We start from the raw sequence: 20,000 nt of genomic DNA on the forward strand, positions 1-20,000 counted from the left end.
GATCCCCCCCCGCCAATTGGTGGATTAGTTGGTAATATAGGTAAGTCCGATGAGCCACAACCTGGACTTAATCCTTCAAGGCCCAATATCCACATGAAAATTCTCCATACTGATTCTCATACAATTCCTTTTAAAAGAAAAGAGAATTAGGGAAGAAAAAGATAAAGAATTTTTCTCTTTAGTGCTGTTTTAGTTTGTATATGATGTCTAATGTTTGTATTTGCATCAGTCGAATTCCAAAAATAATGGTCCAGTTTTGTTCTTTTAAAGACAGTCAAATCCCCTTTATATGGACACTGAGGGGGCCTTAGCAAGTGTCCGTATTAAAGGGGCTGTGTCACGGCAGTCCAGTTCATTTTGTTTAATTTTGCCAATCACTTGCGCTCAGTTGCTATGGAACTTAAAGTAAGCAAAGAAATTACAGGTAATATGACAAAATCAGAGATCCGAGACAAACAAATATGTCTCCTGAGCATTATTTTTGAAGTTGCAATCAGCAGGGATCAACTTTGAAAAACTGTTAGGCTGAACAGTTTTCAAAAACCCTTATTCCAATCCGTTTCAATCTTGTTCAGGTTCGCCCATCCGAGGCATCTGTTGTTTCTGTTATGTTATTTTAACCTTCCTTTAAAGTTTAAAGCGGTTATTTTTGTTTCTCTTAATTTTAACAGGCATTTTTTAATTTCCTAATTTGGCTGAATTTCGTGACACAGCTCTTTTAAGCGGGTGTCCGTAAAGCAAGGTTTGACTGTATTGTATCTTTTCCCTTCCTTGTAACACAGGTGCAAAAGGAATTACAGGTAAGAGAGGCCTTGTAGGTGACAAGGGTGACATAGGACCAGAGGGCCCAGAGGGACCGCCTGGAGAAGCTGGAGCAGTAGGATTACCAGGAGAACCAGGGCCCAGTGTACCAGGGCCCAATGGTACCGATGGAGAACCTGGACTCAAGGGCCAGAAAGGTACACTCTAAACTCCCTACTGGGGGGCCTCTCGGGTAGTGGAACAGTAATGTTCCACTTTGAATGGTCCCAGTAAGAGGCCTTTAGCAGCAAAGAGAATTATGGTTGTGCCTGCAGGAGCCTGCGTCACTTTAATTAACACCATTTGTTCAGAAAAAACACTGTGGTACTACATTATTCTTTATTAGTCATCATTGTTCTATGGTGATCTCAATCATGGCAAAAATACTGTACCGTATAATAAGTCAATAGAGAATAACAGTAATTTTCCTTTGTAATGACTACTCATGTAAAAGAAAAGTCTAAATCATTCCGGTCAGAGTAGCTGTCAGTAGTGTCTGCAGTAAGGTGCAGTTGAATACTTTCATAGAAACTGCGAGGTGCAAATTTCTGATAATAATGTTAAGACCCTATGTTTTACTAAGCTTATATAGTGTGGAAATGTCCCGGACATTTTCAAAAACTTCAGATAACAATGGCAATGGCAAATAGGGCGAAAGTTTATACCTTTGCTGTAGAGCAAAGGTAAAGTGACAAATGACATTTTCTGATAAAGTAGCTGCAGGAAATTATTTTTAAGTTATGTTTCCTATTATAGCTCTTCTTGACCTCCACACCTACATTATACGGTCAACTTTCTCTCCTATGGACTTTTCCCTTGTTCTCAAAGATGCCAAGCCTGTTTACCATTCACAAAAAAATTTTTGGAAAATCTGGTTGAAAAGTCAATAGAGCACGGCTTTTTGTGTTGTTCCAGAGGAAAATATCCGGGAGTGATGAACATCTGAAAAGTAGACATGTTTTTCTGGACGGAATATATCAAACGAAAATTCGAATTGAATCCCATCTTCGACAACAGTTTCAGGCCTTTGCAGCTGTTTTTCATTAAAAGGAACTGATTTGTGCAAATAGCAAACACAATTCTGGAATGAGATTTACCAGTCCTTGAACCAAGCGGTTTTCCCATCTAAATGGTAAACAACCCAACTTTAACGCAATTCTTACCTCTTGCACTCACATTTGAGTCTGCTCTGTTTCTTTGGCATCCATACCATGGGAGTGTAAGAGTAATTCAGTGTCCGGCAAATTGTATTTTCTATCTCAGGAGTAAAGGGCGAGGCTGGTGCTAAGGGCAATCCTGGTGTCAATGGCAGTAAGGGAGAAACTGGACCAAGAGGGCCCAAAGGAGCTTCTGGTGGGAATGGAACTGCTGGATCCACTGAAGGCCCTAAAGGTCAAAAGGGAGAGCCTGGAGACAAGGGAGAAATGGGTGTCAGCATTATAGGGCCACCTGGAGAACAGGGCGTGATGGGCTTAACCACTATGGCCATGAAAGGTACGTACGTATGTGGCTCGCCATTCTAAGGACATGAACATCACTAGTATGCTTCAATGTGTTTCCACCAGAACAGTACAGAACCTAGCTTGGAGGTGAAGCCACTGTATAAACACTGTGTACACATTGTTGAATTATTTTATCAAGTAGAGAAAAAGCTTGCACAAAGTCGATAGCAATTGGAGACTGTGTAGCCATAAATGGTAACTTTTCCAAGCTTTTCAGGCAATCCTCGTGGGGTATAGAGTTTAAAATAGGAGTGGTTTAGGTTAGTGCGATAGGCCTTAGCATTGCAGATTAGTAAACCAAATGTTTTTTTCAATTTTTCCTCCAGCACTGCATGAAGTTTCTGCAGTAAATTATGAAAAAAAAAAATGTATTTGTTTTTAAGGAGAAAAAGGCGAGCCTGGACCAACCGGAGAAAAGGGTATGGCTGGAACGCCTGGTGTTAAAGGATCACGTGGCTCACCCGGTGACCCTGGAAAAGACGGACCTCAAGGACCAGCTGGACCACAAGGACAAAAGGGGGAGATAGGAGAAATCTGTAAGTTTTTTTCTTTTTACCGTCAAGGCTCCTTTTACTTTTATAAACCTAGTAAATGGCTTGCTTCTCATTAGTCGCTCTAGCCCAGTGAGTAGAGCATTTGCCCAGTACTTGGTCGATTATGGGTTCAAATCGCCTCACAGACTCGGGTTTTTGTATATCAGATGCTTGTGGAATGATCCATTACGTTTCTGCAACGGACTTCAGACCAAACTTAAGTGCAAGCCCAATGCTACAATAAAATGATACTGCACAAGGGTTGTTCAACAGAAGCAGGAGCTGCAACATTTGTTGATCAACACATGTTGCAGGAAATTTTCAATCAACGCGAAACTATAGCACTGGCTTCTTTTTTTCTTTCTTTCTCTAATTTATTTATACTTTTTTTCAATTCTAGTGTGTGGTCAATTTAGTGCGGATTATGCCTTCCTAATGGATGCCTCTGGTAGTATTCTCCCACCGGAATTTGATATTTTAAAACAATTTGTCAAACGAGTGATAGACTTTCTCCAGATTGGACCAGAGAAGACGCATGTTGGTGTTATCGAATACAGCCGGGGAGCTAGTTTGCAGCTTAATTTTACAAGATCCTTTAATAAAACAGAAATAAAGAAGTTAGTGGATGACGTACCCCATACCGCAGGTATAACACGGATCGATTTGGCCCTGAAGATTGCCTCAGAAGAATTGTTCACAGCACAAGGAGGAATGAGAGATGACTCTAGAAAGGTATTAAAGTTATATTTATACAGGGTGTGCCAAAAGTTCGTTCCTCTAATTTCATGAGCTAAAGCTTTTGATCAAAACGTTATTTTGACATGAAATTTCTAAAAGATGTTTATTGCTCTATCGAGCACATGTATCCAGAAGTTCAGTAACTGACATGGCCCCTTTTTTTTTTTTTTTTTATCACGCTTTGTAGCAGTTGTGGCATCGAGTGGAGTAAGTCATGTAGCGTGTAGAGCCCCAGGTGATTCATTTTAAGCATTTTTGTCACCTGGTAAGCAGGAACCACTTCGACTCCCAAACAATATAATTTTTTAGATTAGGTAGCTGAAAAAGAATATTTTGGGCATTGATCCAAGAAAAGATGATAAATTCGGCCACTTTGCACAGGAAGGCTTTTGTACATCTTTACAAATTTCCAGACTTATAAAGTAGAGGAAGGAACCTTTGGGATACCCTGTAGTTGTCAAGGCTTTCAGAGAATTTACCCAATAGTGATCTTCTGGTGTTGAAGCAGAGGTAACACTGTCCCAATACATATTTAGAAGTACAAAAGTACATGTAACAGCTACCCCATTGTAAATTAAAAAGCTACCTGTTGCGCAGTCCCTTTAGGTAAACAAATCTTGAACGAGTGGTACAATGGATGACTGCAAAAAGGCTATTTAGAGGGACATTAAGTACATTGCACACAGCAGCAAGCCATCTGTTAAAGAAGCTCTCAAGGTTATTCTGACTAAAGAAGACATGTGTTAGGCTCTTAAGGAATTTTGTAATAGTGAAGAATAGTTGCATTTCTGAAAGTTTTATCGCAGTTTGGAACACAGCACTTGTGGTGTAATGTTTCTTGGCCTTAATGCTGTCCCTCTAAGCAATCCCAAGCATATCGTACCCAACTTTTCACTCGTTTATAACGTGGCGAATTACCTATGAATTTGAAATAGTAACAGAAACATTCAAAGTTATTCTCTCTCTCCTCAGGTCATGGTGCTTCTTACTGACGGAAACCAAACTGGATTTGACCTTGTCCCTGATCAGACACCTCTAGTGGATGCAATACAACCAATCAAGGACTTGGGTGTCAAGGTTATTGCGATCGGTATTGGAAGTGTAGACAGGGAGCAGCTGGCAACTTTGGTCACCGACCCCAATGATATTCTGCAGCCTAGAAATTTTTCAGAACTTTTATCTTTCGTCAGGACAACAGTTGGCAGGAGCTGTAGAGGTGTGTAATCATAACAGGAAATAAGACACTAAGGGCGGGGAGCCAAATTTCGCTTGGCTAATTTCATACGAAGCAAGAAGAAATTAGAACCAAAATAAATTTCTTTGCCTACTTATTGCGTGTACCCAGCACTTTCCAAGAGTCAAAACTGGCTGGCCGGACCATGGCCGGATTAGTCGTTTTGACAATAAAATAGGTTTTTCCGAAGGGTTTTTGGTGAAAAACCATCTACAACAACAACAACACTTGACTCTGTTTTTAAAAGAACAACATTACAAAAAAATGACAAACCACAGCACAGCTAATCGAGGTTGGTGGTACAGTCAACCCAGCACTGACCGATGTCTTTCGTGCCTGCTATTTAGGATTTGACCAATCTGGCGGGATAAAGTGAAATTTTCTTTACGACGGGGACGCTCTGGTCGGCCAGTGCTGACAAATGGATAGCGCTCTTACTCCCCTTAGTCAGACCCCTTTAACCCTTTAAGCCCCAATATCCACAGGCAAATTCTTCAAACTGATCTCGATACATTTCTTTAAAGAATGAGTTGAGAGAATTTGAGAAAAGATCAAAGCATTTTCTCTTTGGTGATCATTTTATTAATTCTCATAACCTAATCTCTTGACATTGTATGGATATCGTTAGGAGAAAATTGATGCTGGTCACTATTGGGACTTAAAGGGTTAAGAAAAAGACTGGTTCCAGTTTTGTGCATCTTATCAAAACGATTCGTCAAAATGCGATTCCAATTGTTTAACTCGTGATCAGTGTTCGATGTAAGAAGCTGATTGGTTATTTCCTTAGGTCCAACTGGTGACCCTGGTATTCCGGGACCAAAGGGTAAAAACGGAACTGCAGGGGGTATTGGTGTGGATGGTATGCCAGGGATGCTTGGACAGCAAGGCCCTACTGGGGATCCAGGAGTCACTGGAGCTCCGGGACCCAAAGGACCTGCAGGTGATAAAGGAGACGAAGGTGAACGTGGGCCACCAGGTAATGTATCATAAAAACGTCTTTGTATAAGGGCAGATTTCATTTAAATAACTTTCTTTGGACGAAATGTCGATGCGTTTGCCATTTTGTGAAACGTTGCCTTGCCAATGTTTACTTTATTTATGCAAAAAGTGCGATAAACTGGAGCGAAGCCATTAAAAAGCACGTGATATGAGGGAGAGTGAGGGGGATTAGCAAACGACGCTAGTAAGACACGACACGGTGGGAGAAGGGGTTGGTTAGCAAGGAGGCAACGGGTTATAGTTACAAACAACTTACCGTATTTATTCGAATAAGCGCCTAACCTCGAATTAGCGCCCACCTCGAATAAGCGCCCATCCTAAAGGCAGAAAAAGTTGATAAGCGCCCAGCCTCGAATAAGCGCCCACCCCACCCCACCTCCCTCCCACTCCCACACAAACTCAAATAAGCGACCACCCCCACCCCAACCCCATAAAATTGAATAAGTACTAATAAGAGACTTCCCCGAAGACGGAGTTTTCTTCAAAGTATTTTACAGGAACCTTGCCTTGTTACATCTTCGAGTTTTGTTATTACCATTTATTGTTTTGTTGCAAAATACTAATAAGAGACTTCCCCGAAGACGGAGTTTTCTTCAAAGTATGTTACAGGAACCTTGCCTTGTTACATCTTCGAGTTTTGTTATTACCATTTATTGTTTTGTTGCAAAATAAACATACTACACTTGCTGAAAATGCTGAAAATTTAATAAGCGCCCACTCTCAAGGTCCAAAAATTTAATTAACGCCCAGGGCGGTTAATCGAATAAATACGGTAATAGAGAACAGTTAAATACACCTTGCAGAGCATAGGAAACAGCGCCACAGGAAAGTACTGATTCGTAGCTTTTATTTAAGAGATTACATTGTATAACTTATTTGCAGATTCAAAAGTTGAATTACATTGCATATTATTATTAGGTAGCACCACAATGCATCACTGGTCATAATTATAGTCTCATCAAAGACTCCGCGAACGCATACGTATTTCCGGTCGTCACTTCTCTCCACCCATGTAAGCTGCGATAGGGTATTTTTTTTTTTCTTCCACCCGTGTGGAGAAGGGACGACCGGAAATACGCGTATGTTCTCAGGCCATGTCAAGACAAAACGTGAAAAGCATGGTTTTATAAGTAACGCAGTTTAACACATTTGCTGTGTATGTTTTTTGTACAGGGAAGGCAACTCCAGGATCTAAGGGTGTCCCAGGTGACCCAGGTGATCCTGGCCCACCAGGAGAGCGTGGTTTAGATGGTAACGTTGGAGACATAGGAGATCAAGGTGCTCAAGGAGCCGCTGGTGTGCTCGGTGAGGTCGGTGATCCTGGTTCCCCAGGGTCTCCTGGACCCCAAGGAGAACAGGGAGCTAATGGACAACCAGGTAGTCAGCGGGTTATTAGTGAGCTTAAGCAGCGACGTTTTTGAGCGACGGACGTCAACCGGAAGTGGACTTTTTGCATCATTGGGGAGTGGTTTGGTTGAAACTCTAGGGTAAATCGTTTTTTAAAGAGAAAAGAAACTCAACAATACAAGTTTGTTAGCGTCAAGGCATATAAAAAGGGAGAAGGCCTCACTTCCGGTTGACGTGCGTCGCTCAAAAACGTCTTTGCTTAAGGTCCCTATTCTATCATTTGTAGCTTTGTTCTACCATAAAAAAAATTAATTGTACAGGAATGTGCAGAAGCAAACTCTGTTCATGATAAACACTTACTTCCTGTTAGCAGGCACTAGACCAGTTTTTAGTTTTTCCTGTCAAGATATTGGTAGCTTTGTTCTACCATAAGCAAAAATGCAGGAGCGTTTAGAAGCGAAATCTGTTTATTGTAAACTCTTACTTCCTGTTAGCAGGCGCTAGACGAGTTTTTACTTGTGCTAGTTTTCTCTCGAATTCGCAATTTGCACAAGTGAGCCTGTTATGACATAACTGACCTGCTCTTGTAATCCAGCCCTAGCTTTAAAAGGTACAAACTGAAAGAAATCTTAGCGTGTAAAGAAAGTAGTGTCCAAAAGCCCAGAAGTAGTGGATTTGCCATCGGGCTAGTGAATTCTGTTATTAACTTGCCCGACGGGCAAGTGAAGTGTTTTGAGGAATTCAAATTACAGAAGAACTGTGAAATCAATTTGCTCATTTGGGACTACAGTAAAAGCCCGCGTATAAGAACCTAGTGATTTAAGAACCTACAGGCTGAAATTTTGCATTTTTAATACCCAAATATAAAAGAACCTATTCAGCCTGACAAAGAAAAATAGGTTCTTATATAAAAAACACTCCAGATTTGATGTTCAAGTTCTGGGTTTTAATTGTGAAAATTTTTGTAGTGTACTGCTTTTTAGTCTTGCCAATAAAATATTATTCATTCCATGAAACTTTGCTGTAGTTACAAGTACAGTAACATTTGCAGTTCCCCGAATGCTATCACTATAATAACTTTTGCAAAGAAATAACCCACTAAGAACCTAATCAGCCTGTTATTGGAAAAAATACCCCAAAATATAAGAACCTGTTCAGCCTGAACTCCAAAATTCTAGGTTCTTATACGCGGGTTTTTACTGTAGTTGAGATGATGTTTGGGCTATTAAATGTTAGCTTCAGCTTGCCCGGACGGAAAGCTGTGAAAATGACTTTCTTTGCATCCTGAATCTCTATAAAATCTATCTTGTTACTGGTTGAACAAAACATTGAGTATGTAAATGCGCCATACAGTGAAACCATTGCCAGTGCGCCCAAAGCTCTTTTGAAGAGAGAAGGGTCTGTGAAGCAAAGGCCATTGCATCTCAAAAATCATGAAGCTAGCTATCAAGTGTAAAACGAAAGCACATGATCCTTTCCCTTGACTCCTTATTGGATGGTGATACCATTTACGAGGATTGATTTGATTTTATAACGTAAAATTCCGAAAATAAGCTCCTCCATGTATAAGCCCCTCCAAATCGTAAAGCAAACAACCCTCTGTTAAATCGCCCCTCCGAATATAAGCCCCCCGGAGGGTTTGTACTTGGAATTTGCCCTGGAATACAAAGTAAAACAAAGTAAAAATGGTGAATTTCCTTTCCACTACAAGCTAGCCCAATCGATTTTGAAACGCAAATTTCCCTCCGTAGATAAGCCCCTCCAAAAATAAGCCCCTCAAAAAGGGCCTTTGAAAAACATAAGCCCGGGGCGTATTTTCGGAATTTTACGGTATTTGCCTTACAATTTTATTTCGAGGCTATTTACACAGAGGGAGGAAGATCCTTGAAGGCCGATCATCCAGCGCCATATGTTTTCTGTATTTAGGTTACATGAAAAAAGTTGTACTTTTCCCTAGCGCCAGGATCTTCCAAGCTGAGAGGTAGGAAGATCGTAGTACCCACCATGTAAACTGCTTCGCTGGGAAGATCCTAGTGCTAGTGAGAAACCACACAAAAATGGCGGCGGGTCATTCAGGGGGTAATCTTTAATATTTAATTCCTTCTCAACTGTTAACCACAGCGGAGCAAAATTTCTGCATGTAAACCCAACGAAGCGTTGTTCCTGGTTCTAAGATCTTCGTCCCTCTGTGTAAACAGCCCCATAGGCTTCATTTAACCTGCCTTGTAAGTTAGATGTCTTTTAAGTAACTGACCCAAAAGTTTTGGTTTTTGTTCATTTTGAAGGTATTGCAGGCGTAAAAGGAATGGAAGGATTTCCTGGCCTTGATGGTGAAGTTGGACCGCCGGGGCTCTTGGGTCCAAAAGGTGTTGTTGGTTTCCCTGGGAGCCCTGGTGAAAAAGGTAGTACAATTGTTCTTAATAACCCTCTTGACCCTGGTGAGGATCAACATCTAATTTATCTGTACAATATCGCTGGTTAATCCAACACAAAGGTCACTAAAATTATGGAAATTATTAGCAAAGCAATTGTCTTCATAAGTACCATATAAACAAAATTTAGTAACGTTCTTAAAGTATGCTATCGCAAGTTTGAAATCCCACATTCTGATTTGTTGACTTGCATATTGTTACCATTCTAAGCGCAAAGAAAGTTTTCGGTTGTCATGTCACATACTAAGTAATCCCAGGCTCTCCAAAGAACTAGCAAAAAGTAAATGACGGCGTCAATCTCAGAGATCCAAGATTAAGACTTAATGCGTTTTATTGTTTAACTGCTATAACGAATTGTGTCAACTATAGAATTCCCCGTAACGGTGTATACGCCAAGTAAGAGAAAAATGCACCCTAACAGAGAACACTGCTTTTAGATTGTCTGCCTGTACCTCAGAAAGCTTGTAATAAAAGATGTTTTGTTTTGTTTTGCTTTTTCCTACAGGTGCTATTGGTGATCCTGGCTTTGACAGACCAGGAGATAGAGGAGACCCTGGTGAGAGTGGAAATCCTGGAATCAAAGGCTTAAAGGGCCCACCTGGAGGAACTGGAGATACAGGCTTACCAGGGCCACCCGGGAATTCTACCCCCGGGGAGCCAGGAGAGGCTGGTGGGTTCCAAGATAGAAAATACCTAATTTTACGATACAAAAAGGAGAGATTTAGAATCAAGTTTGTGGCGAAAGGCAAACTTCACTTTGTATCGTCTTGCAAGCTATTAACTTATCTTTCCGTTCAGCGTTCATTCCTTACACAAAAAGATGAAGCTACATGCGAGTTCTCCCATGAGAGAATCAGTCAAAAGTTAATTTGGGGGGCGTTATTTGGTAACTCAGACCTCAGTCCGTGAGATTATATGGTCCCATTACAACCTATTATTAATAACATTTAAAGAGACTGCTTCATGGCAGTTTAGTCAATTTTGTAATAGCCTGCTTGGTAGGCGTTTGTAAGGAAAGGTGAAGAGGGTTCAGGGCGCGCGGTCTCGCGGCTAAACTCCCTTTCCCTTCCCTTTCGAACGCCTTCCACGCAGGCTAATTTAATTTTTTTCTAATGGCGCTTTTGTTGAAAGGCAGCTATAAACCATCCGACCTTCTTTGTATGAAAAGCATGTGGAATGTTGTTCCTACTTTTATTATATCCCTCATTCCACTACTACACTACACTACACTATTACTCTTCTTCCGACCTGCTACCAAACTTAGTGCCGCGAGTTGCACACACAAGACTGTATGCCCTTAGAACAGGAGAATCTGTTTCTGTGCCTGCCTCCTCAAGAACTAACAGATTTGGAAATTTTTGCACCATCAAATACCAGAATCACGTTTAAAATAGCGAAATGTGATATGTCTTAACATTAACAGTTATATTTACGTGTCATAATTCCGAGGTATTTGTATGTAATTAATGACCCGCCTTGTAATTCAGTTTATGCTGCAAAAAGGTTGAATAAGCGATCATTATTGTAATTATTATTATTATATAAACAGCCCCTCAATTTGGCGATTATGTTTTTAGTGGATGAAATGGATAAATTTGGGTCACAGGTCTTTTATTAAAGGTACCTATCAGGAGAATGGTTTGGCACTTTATGTGGCTTACAACTATTGCCATCCTTGGTTTAGGTCCCGGAGGAGTTAAAGGAGACAAAGGTGACCCTGGTCTTCCACCAGCAGAGGGTGTGGCTCTACCTGCTGGTGATCCTGGGGACCGTGGAGAGCCCGGAATGGTTGGTATGCATGGACTGGATGGAATGGATGGGGATTCTGGACCGCAAGGAGAGGCTGGAGCTAATGGACCACCCGGTGATATGGGTAAGTTGTTGTGAACCAAAATGTTACCTTCATGCAGACACACAGTTCTTAACTTATACAGCGTTTTTCATTGTTGACCTTTAAGGACTAGTTCCCTTCATAGAAGGATATAATGTTTTATTTTCCCAGTCACAATTTAGCTAACAGTGTTTTTACATCCTCAGGTTTGGCTGTTTGGCTTTTGCAGGGACAAAAAATCCCCAATCATCCAAACTCTATTGGCCAGGTTTCCCAGTAAAACGCGACCGTAGCAATCTGTTCAAATTACGACATAACTATAGTTTGTTCACAACCTTTAATACATTTTCGCTGTGTGAGCTGGCGTGCGAAAAGTAGCCTGCCACTTTTCACACGCCAGCTCACACAGCGAATGTAGCCTCTGCTCGCAGGGTAGGCCTTTAACAAATCGACAACAATTTTCCATTGCGAGTAATTTCACTGCAGAGTTTTGATTATTTTTACTTCATTTCTATGATCGATAAGAGTATAGACCATGAAAAATTGTTGCAGATTTGTTTTTTTAACAACAACATCGACAATTTTTGAGGTCCATTTCGGGTGCGGTTTCTCGGACAATCGTGGGCGCAAAAAAAGAGAAAACAAATTGCACCACCATCAAGTCGTTTCCATGATCTGTACTCTTATCGACCATAGCTCTCGACCAATCAACACGCGAGAAAGCGCTCAGTTATTGTGAAATTTCCTTTTTTGCAGGAGATAAGGGTCAACAAGGGTTAGAAGGGATTCAAGGACCACGTGGTGAGGAAGGCCTTCCGGGAATACCAGGTCCTCCGGGTGAACCAGGACCAAAAGGACTAGACGGTCAAAGGGGACAGAAGGGAGATAGGGGACGAGATGGACCACAAGGTTCCAAGGGGAATCCAGGAGAAAGAGGTTTGGATGGGCTACCTGGATTTGATGGAGTTAAAGGAGAAGTAGGACAACCGGGACCTAGGGGTAAGCAATGTTTTGAACCACCAGTTAAGGCTTGAGAAAAATCTTTAATTCCAGCTTGTCCTTTTGGCAACCAGCTGTCTTTTGGGTAAGCAGCTCTCGTAATTCGGCTTACCCAGGGCCACTTAAACTTTTTTACTTCAACTTGCAGTTTGTCGTTGTAAGTCATGAGTCAGAGGCTGGTTAGAATGTGAATGAAACTGAAAACTCCACGTAGCGAGTGTGTGTTTGTATAGGTAATAGCATGATTTGTAGTGACAACCACGAGTGATATTTCGAAATCGTTATACGTAATTTCACGAGCCGTTAAGCAAGTGAAATTTGAGAAATATCACAAGTTGTATTTATGCCAAAAATCACGTACAAATCATGCTGTTATTTGTTTATACTACTACCCGCAAAGGTTTTGTAATTTTCACTTGTAGGTATTTCAAATTAAGCTGAAATACCACTTCTCTAAGCCAATTAAATTGCAGAAATTTCTCATGTAGTAGTATAATGTAATTTAATATCGTGCAATGTAATGTTGTGGAGTCAGTACAGTTGAGTCTCTCCTCAACGGCCTCCTGAGGGACAGAAAAAAGTGTCTTTTGTGGAGAGGTTTTAACAAGAGTCAATGTATGGACTGTCAACAAGAGAGCTCAGGTGGCTGTTGTGGAGATGAGCTGTGGCCGTTAGTGCAAGTTCGACTGTAGTGAATAAAGTTGTCGTCATTGCAAAAAAATAGTAATATGAATAAAAATGCAGCGAGTGGAACAGTCCTTTCTGGTTCTTTAAACCAGTCAAAGTGGACCCTCTTTGGTGCATATTCCGATCAGATCGAACCAGAACCGACGGTTCCATTTGACGTACAATCAAAATGTCCGAAAATTTTCGCTGAGCGGAAAAGGTTCGTAGTAATGCTCAGTGCTGGAATTTCAGAGTTTTCTTCTGGATTCCTTGAAATCCCTATAATAAAGATCTCTTTTCCCGGAAAACTCCGGTCAGATGATGAATGTGGCATCCGAATGCTGTGGAGGAAAAAAGGACGCTTGCGCAACCTTTTTATGCAGTAAAATGTTTAAGTTATCGATCCAGAAATTTTCGCAGTGATGCCCAGTTTCGTCCCGTCTTAGTGGAGAATTAAATTGCGGCCCTGCTCGCCATAGAGCTTCCAGTATCTCAGTGATTACAGTATTCGAACTAGAACTCTGGGGATCGTGAGTTCGATTGTCACCAGGAGCTCGGAATTTATTTCCCGAGTTTTCTGATGTTCAATTTTTTTTTTCTTCGAAATAAGAGATATTTTTTGCTTTTATTGCCTACTTTAGGAGATCAAGGTGTACGTGGCCCGCCTGGAATTAATGGAACTGCTGGTGACAAGGGTGAAAAGGGACTGCCAGGACCGGCTGGTGCTACTGGAGATGCTGGGTCTCCTGGAGAAGGGGGAGCTCGTGGTGACATGGGGGAGCCAGGGACAATGGGTTCCAAGGGTGAGAAAGGAACACCTGGTATGGATGCCTTTAATGGAGATCCTGGGGTTATTGGAACACCTGGTAAGCTGTCTCATGATTAAACCAACAGAGACCAAAATGAATTTTCCCCTAACAATATTAACACATCATCGTTAGTTATTAAGTTAGTATTTCGCAAATTGACGTTTGACCTTTCCTTATTTTTTATTTATTTATTTATTTTTTATTCTTTGTGTAGCTATACACTTATGCCTTGATTGTGTATCAGTGTTTTTAGATTTTTTTTTCTTTTTAGTGCATTTACGTCACAATAATATTGCCCAGGTGATCGCGTTACATTAGCTGAAATACAGCAAATTGTTTGCAATTTCTCCCTAACCTGATCTACCTGGATTCTCCGGGAACTCTTGGAAACTGGTTAACAAACGAACGTCATTTGGGCCGTTTAAACAAGGAAAAATAAGACGCATCTTACATAGAATGCGTCCTAAATAAGACTCAAGCTATCACTTATAAACGGCAGATTTCGCTTACCTAAGAACAGCCCCTAACACCTGTTCTTCCATAAGACGCGTCTTAATGCGCCGTTCATATGGAATAGTTTGCGTCTTATTTAGGACGCGTCTAATGAAAGACGCGTCTTATTTTTCCTCGTACAAATGGCCCGAATCAGTTGCTGTAAGAGTTGACTATAAACCTCAACGTTGCAGCCATTAATTGTTTACTGTCATCACTTTTGCCGGTATTGGAGTAACATCTTTAAATCGAGGGTAGTATGAGTATTTTATTCAGGGTTGGTCGAGTCTTGAATGCTTGAAAAAGTCTTAAAAATTTGCCCAGCAATTTTCCAAAGCTGGAAAAAGTCTGGAAAAATTTGTAAAAAGTCTTTAGTTTTTTTTTTCAAAACTAAAAAAGTGCTTTATGAGTGATTTTTTTAGTATTGGTGAAATCTTACTTAATGTCGCCTGTATGTTTGCTTCCTTCGTCCTTTATGGTGTCTATTGATCACCTACAGATGTATTTGAAAACCTTGAGTCTGCAAAAGGGAAAAAATGTTTTGGAAAAATGTCTGGTAAAAGTCTTGAATTTTGGATCCAAAAATCTGTTCGAACCATGGGAGTATTTCATTGAAAAGGAGAATTCAAGTGCTGATCACTCTCGTTTTGTTTAACAGGAAACAAGGGCAGTAAAGGTCCATCTGGAGTGCGTGGACCACCAGGACAAGCCGGGGCCAAAGGTGAAAAGGGGGAAGATAAAGTCGTCAAGGGATTAAAGGGTGCAACAGGAGAAATGGGACCACCAGGAACTCCAGGAGAAACAGGACCTCCCGGGGCCACCGGACCAGAAGGTAATTATATTTTTCTCCTTTAGATAAAGGGGCGTGATGGTCCTACCGCAGTCAAATATGTCTGAGGCGTTTCAATGGGATTTCATTATTAAAAAATTTCTTAAGTGGAAACGCTTAATAGTTAATGTATTCATCTTTAATTTTTTTTCTCTGATAAATGAGAGCGCCTTTTCGCGCCCAAGCAAAATTGTGTCGGTACTAAATGACGCCGACACATCAACAGTGATAGTTTTCAAAGCGTTACGTGATTTGACAAAGTATTAGTAATGTGTTTAACTAAACTCGCTGCTGGCCCGCTAGAGACGTTACGCGGCCAGGACCGGGGAGAGATGGCTGCATTCGCATGCTATCATTTAAAACACTCTTAGCTTCCATATTCTACCACGCAGATGTTTATACTGAGGGCTTCGTGAAGCTGGGCGGGAAAGCTAAGAAACAAAAAAAGGCAAACCTTGCTGCGTAAAAACGTTCTATAAATTTTAACGACTGTTCGAATAGTCAGTACAATCTGTATCCTACACCCAAGTATGGTGGGTGGAAGTTGGAGGGATGTGAGACTAGAAACTGTGATATTCAATGGTCGTTGTTTTACTTTATTTCCAATTTGCTAGTGGTATCTTTCAATTTACTTTCTTTCGTTAGCTTTGCTTAATTAACTTCTTTTTAGTTAACTTTTTAAATGTCAACTTCAGAGCAGTACTTAAGGCTCACGCGCAAGACTCACCAACAGGAGTAACAACAACAACAACAACTTTATTTGTACTCCACATTGAATTATATATCTGTCTGGATTTGATTTGATAAAAGGTACCAAGTACGTTTTAACAATTTGACCCGTGAGGTCAATAAAAAGCAGTTGGAAGGCGCTAGTTAGGGCTTAAAACGGACGAATTAATCGCTGGCAACACACGAAAAGTTGCTCTTTGCAAAAGCGACAGATTTGTAACGAAATGAACAACATTTAAAAGCACAGAAATAATGACCTTTCAGTCTCTTATACCCGACTAAAAGAGACCTAGAATCCACCTTTCTTGGCCCCACAATCGGTTGTCTAAGACAAAATCACTTCAACTAAATACTTACAAAGCGTTTTCATGCTTGTGCACAATATTCTTATAACACGAGCGCCACGACATACCTGAAATCTGTCTGTCAACAACTTCAGGAAATCACACAATTAGTAATGGTAACAGGACTGGGTGGAGTCCAATTCGGTCTGTAATCATACGAGTCCGATTTGTTTAATCACGAGTATGATTACAGACCGAATTGGACGACACGAAGTTCTGTTACCAGTTAACTATAACTTTAACAAAATTTGTGATATAATAGGCTATTTTTTAAATCAAAACACAAGAAATTCGAAATTTTGTTTTGCTAGCAGTGAAAAAAAATCCATTTAAGCGCGCGCGTGATGGCGCGTACTGTCCAGTTACTTAGGCATGACGCGTACTGTCCTATTAAACTGTCCAATTAAGGCTGAAATCAGGGCAGTTGATAGCCAATCAGATTTGACAATTTTGTTATGGTTATGATTAACCACGTTCGCGGCACTGATAAAACTATCCGCAACCAACCAGACACAATGTTTCCACACTTAATACGGGCGAAATATCATCACATTACTCTCTCTCAATAACTCTCGCTTTCTCCATCACATGTAAACTTTGCTGACACAGTCGATTTATTCAAGATCCCGGATGTAGACGAGCCGTTTTGAAAGGAACGCATGGACGCCGGCCTTCAAAACAAATTTTTACCAAGTCTCTGGCCTGGTCAGAAATCACCATCAATTTTGCTCTCGCCGAATAGTTTTGACTCCTTTTGAAGTTACTTTTTGAGGCCAGAGACTCGTCACCGCCCACATCAAAGCTCACAATATGATGCCTTTCCGTCTCAAGCCCGAGATCGGTGTGTTTCACCCGTTTAGCCAAAATGAGACGAAATACGCTAACATATTGGACGACGGCAGACTTTGCCAATCGTGAGACTTGTTCCTTCATAAGGCTTAATGATGCCTTCCGGAAAACTTTGCTGCAGGCGGCCAAAAAGAAACGTAGAAAATTAACCGACCACGGAAAACAACTTCTACCGGCGCGCTGATTTCAAATGTCATAGTGTTTTATGGCAAGGAGAGAATTATGGGAAATGATAGGTAGGGGAGAGCTGCGGAGGCGGGGGGATGGGGGGTGTGGGAAGATGTAAACAGCATATGAAACACATGTTTTTTTATCTACTGCAGCTTTTAACGGGATTTTTGTACTGCAAAGATCATTTTAAAAAAAGAATGGTCAAGTACTGAACAAGCCTCAAATGAGACTGTTGCTAAAAATTTGTGGAGGTACCTTTTATCAAATCCAGACAGATATATATATAAATACTTTTACATATAGAGAGAGTACAGGCTGCCCACAATAACCATTAAGGGCTAAAGAGATTGGGCAGCCTTATTTAAGTTATTAATAAATGATTTTGTTAAGGGTCAGGTACACACGACAAACAGCTGCACAGAAAAAAAAACGTAAATAAAAGAAAAAAATTCAGACAGCAAACAAAAAAACTAAGTGTGTCAATATAACAATATGTTATACTCATTTCTCTTTGTCCTTAGGTCCGCCCGGCCTGGAACCGGGTCCTAAAGGAAATGCTGGGTTACCGGGATTACCCTCTGATCAGAAGGGAGAAAAGGGTGATTCGGGAACCCCAGGGAAACTTGGTGAACCGGGTTTCCCTGGTATAAGAGGAGAACCTGGACCTCAAGGTGGGATCGGTATTGCAGGAAAATCTGCAACTGGTGAAGGATTTCATCTGGTTGTTCACAGCCAGTCCACTCGCATACCTGATTGCCCAATGAACTTAACTCGACTGTGGACTGGATACAGGTAAAACTGCTTATTGGGCTGCCTGTGGCAAAGCAAAATCTAAAAGTAAAAGGCGTAGTCTGTGCAGCAAAAAGAGGCTTTACGAACAAAATTGGCAATTTACGACGACTCCATTGTCTCGCATTCCGAGAAGAGACTTGAGCACAAAGAAAACCAAACAAAACATAGAGATATGACCAGAAAGCCTCGGAGTCATTGTAGGTTTTTTTTGTACATTGAACGTGGAAGGAGAATCAAGCAGTTTTTGAGAAGTTACGTAAGGCTTAATTTGAGGCACCCCTTCATTATTATAAGGCTTCTTTGTGATGCCAACATGACCAATTTTATATAGTACGTGTGTTCAGAGAGAGGCAATAAAGGAAGTCATATAGTCGAACCTCTCTACATGTATTACAGACAGTGTTCTTTGTTCGAAAGATGACAAACGCGATATACCTAATTCAATAAAGATTGCTGTAGAAATTGGGCATAACTAACACAGTGCAATGATTTGCCTAAGTGACCGCCAAATAATAGCTTCCCTGATCCCAGTGCGCAATTGCTCATTATCCAAAGCAACCTTAACAGAATCTGGTACATATGCCCTACCTCTATAACAGACACCCCTGTTATGGGGACAAAAACGGCTGGATATTGCACTGGTACTCGTTTTTGTCGGTAAATGCTGTAATAAAATTATCTTTTTCAGCTTGCTCTACTTCCTGGGTCACGAAAATTCGCATGGTCAAGATCTGGGCGCGTCGGGTTCGTGCTTGAGGCGTTTCACCACCATGCCCTATCTCTTCTGTAACGTATACGAAGTGTGCCACTACGCTTCCAGAAATGACTACAGCTATTGGCTAACCACAGACTTGACCATGCCCATGATGCCCGTCAGCGCCACCGCTATTGAGCCCTATGTTAGCAGGTGCTCCGTGTGCGAGGCTCCGGGACCTGTGGTCGCAACACATAGTCAGTCAACAGAAACCCCGAGATGTCCCGCAGGATGGCAACCAATTTGGAGCGGATACAGTTTCATCATGGTAATCTTCTTTCTTTTACGCAGTCAGTTAGCCTGCGACCTAGACAGTTAGCGCGACCTAGAGGTACACGGAGGAGGGCCAGGTAAGGGGGAGGGGCGGGGAGAAAAAGGAAAACTCTCCCCCCCTCCCCTATTTTTTCGCGTCAACCTCTCCCTTGGATTCATTTTTTGACTCACGTCACCTCTCGGTAGGTTTGAACGTCCAAATCGTTCCCAGTGCAAAATACGCCTGCTTTGCAGGCTAACAGTCAGTCAGCCAGTCATTGGACACACTGGGTACATGAACCAGTTTTCGCACATCAACGGTTATTATGGAATCTAAAGACACCCATTAACTGATGACAGCTAACTGCTTAATTTTCTCGGCTATCCCACATGCAGATCATGCCGAACCAAATTAGCTGCACTGTAGTATCAAAAGCATAGTAAGAATAAACAAAAATACCAATCAACAGATCACGACTGCCATACGATTAAGTATAGTCAGAAGACACGTCCCTATCTCAGTGCCAAGAACTAGTACCCAGTCTCCGTAGAGACGTTTTTAGGCTCCTTTTTAGCTCCTTATCCTGATTACATTTATTTGATAAGTTTATACATGTGAGTTGTGTCTCAGAGGCACATTGATTCACTAATTTCTTTCCCTTCCGTTTCTTCGCGGCTTGCACTTTTCTTCTTGGTAGTGACTTAGTCGTCTTAAAGTAATAGCACCTCATCTGGTTCCACAAAACAAGATGCTCTTAGAGCGTTAATTCGGGCTACAAAATGTGCGCGTTAGGTGAGACAAAGTCAAGTTTCAAAGAATTGAGGTTATTTCTTTTCGCGATGGATAACTCATGAAGCCACTATTTGAAGAGAAACCACTTTTTAAACGGTCTGAAA

At 41.2% G+C, this 20,000-nt stretch overlaps 1 protein-coding gene across 1 annotated transcript in view; it reads left to right on the forward strand.

Moving 5' to 3' along the window:
- Window positions 1-20,000, forward strand: part of LOC140950864 (uncharacterized) — a 48,124-nt gene that overhangs the window by 25,820 nt on the left and 2,304 nt on the right. Inside the window, exons 27-42 of the mRNA XM_073400085.1 lie at window positions 1-40; window positions 783-959; window positions 2,065-2,295; window positions 2,687-2,839; window positions 3,237-3,568; window positions 4,547-4,790; window positions 5,596-5,784; window positions 6,981-7,184; window positions 9,440-9,556; window positions 10,092-10,256; window positions 11,271-11,459; window positions 12,174-12,416; window positions 13,724-13,948; window positions 15,042-15,215; window positions 17,827-18,097; window positions 18,786-19,119. The exon at window positions 1-40 is cut by the window's left edge and continues 140 nt beyond it. Coding sequence (XP_073256186.1) covers window positions 1-40; window positions 783-959; window positions 2,065-2,295; window positions 2,687-2,839; window positions 3,237-3,568; window positions 4,547-4,790; window positions 5,596-5,784; window positions 6,981-7,184; window positions 9,440-9,556; window positions 10,092-10,256; window positions 11,271-11,459; window positions 12,174-12,416; window positions 13,724-13,948; window positions 15,042-15,215; window positions 17,827-18,097; window positions 18,786-19,119 — 3,288 coding nt within the window. The remainder of the gene's footprint in view (window positions 41-782; window positions 960-2,064; window positions 2,296-2,686; window positions 2,840-3,236; window positions 3,569-4,546; window positions 4,791-5,595; window positions 5,785-6,980; window positions 7,185-9,439; window positions 9,557-10,091; window positions 10,257-11,270; window positions 11,460-12,173; window positions 12,417-13,723; window positions 13,949-15,041; window positions 15,216-17,826; window positions 18,098-18,785; window positions 19,120-20,000) is intronic.

This window comes from Porites lutea, chromosome 10 (assembly GCF_958299795.1).
Source record: "Porites lutea chromosome 10, jaPorLute2.1, whole genome shotgun sequence".
NCBI classification, from domain to species: Eukaryota; Metazoa; Cnidaria; class Anthozoa; order Scleractinia; family Poritidae; genus Porites; species Porites lutea.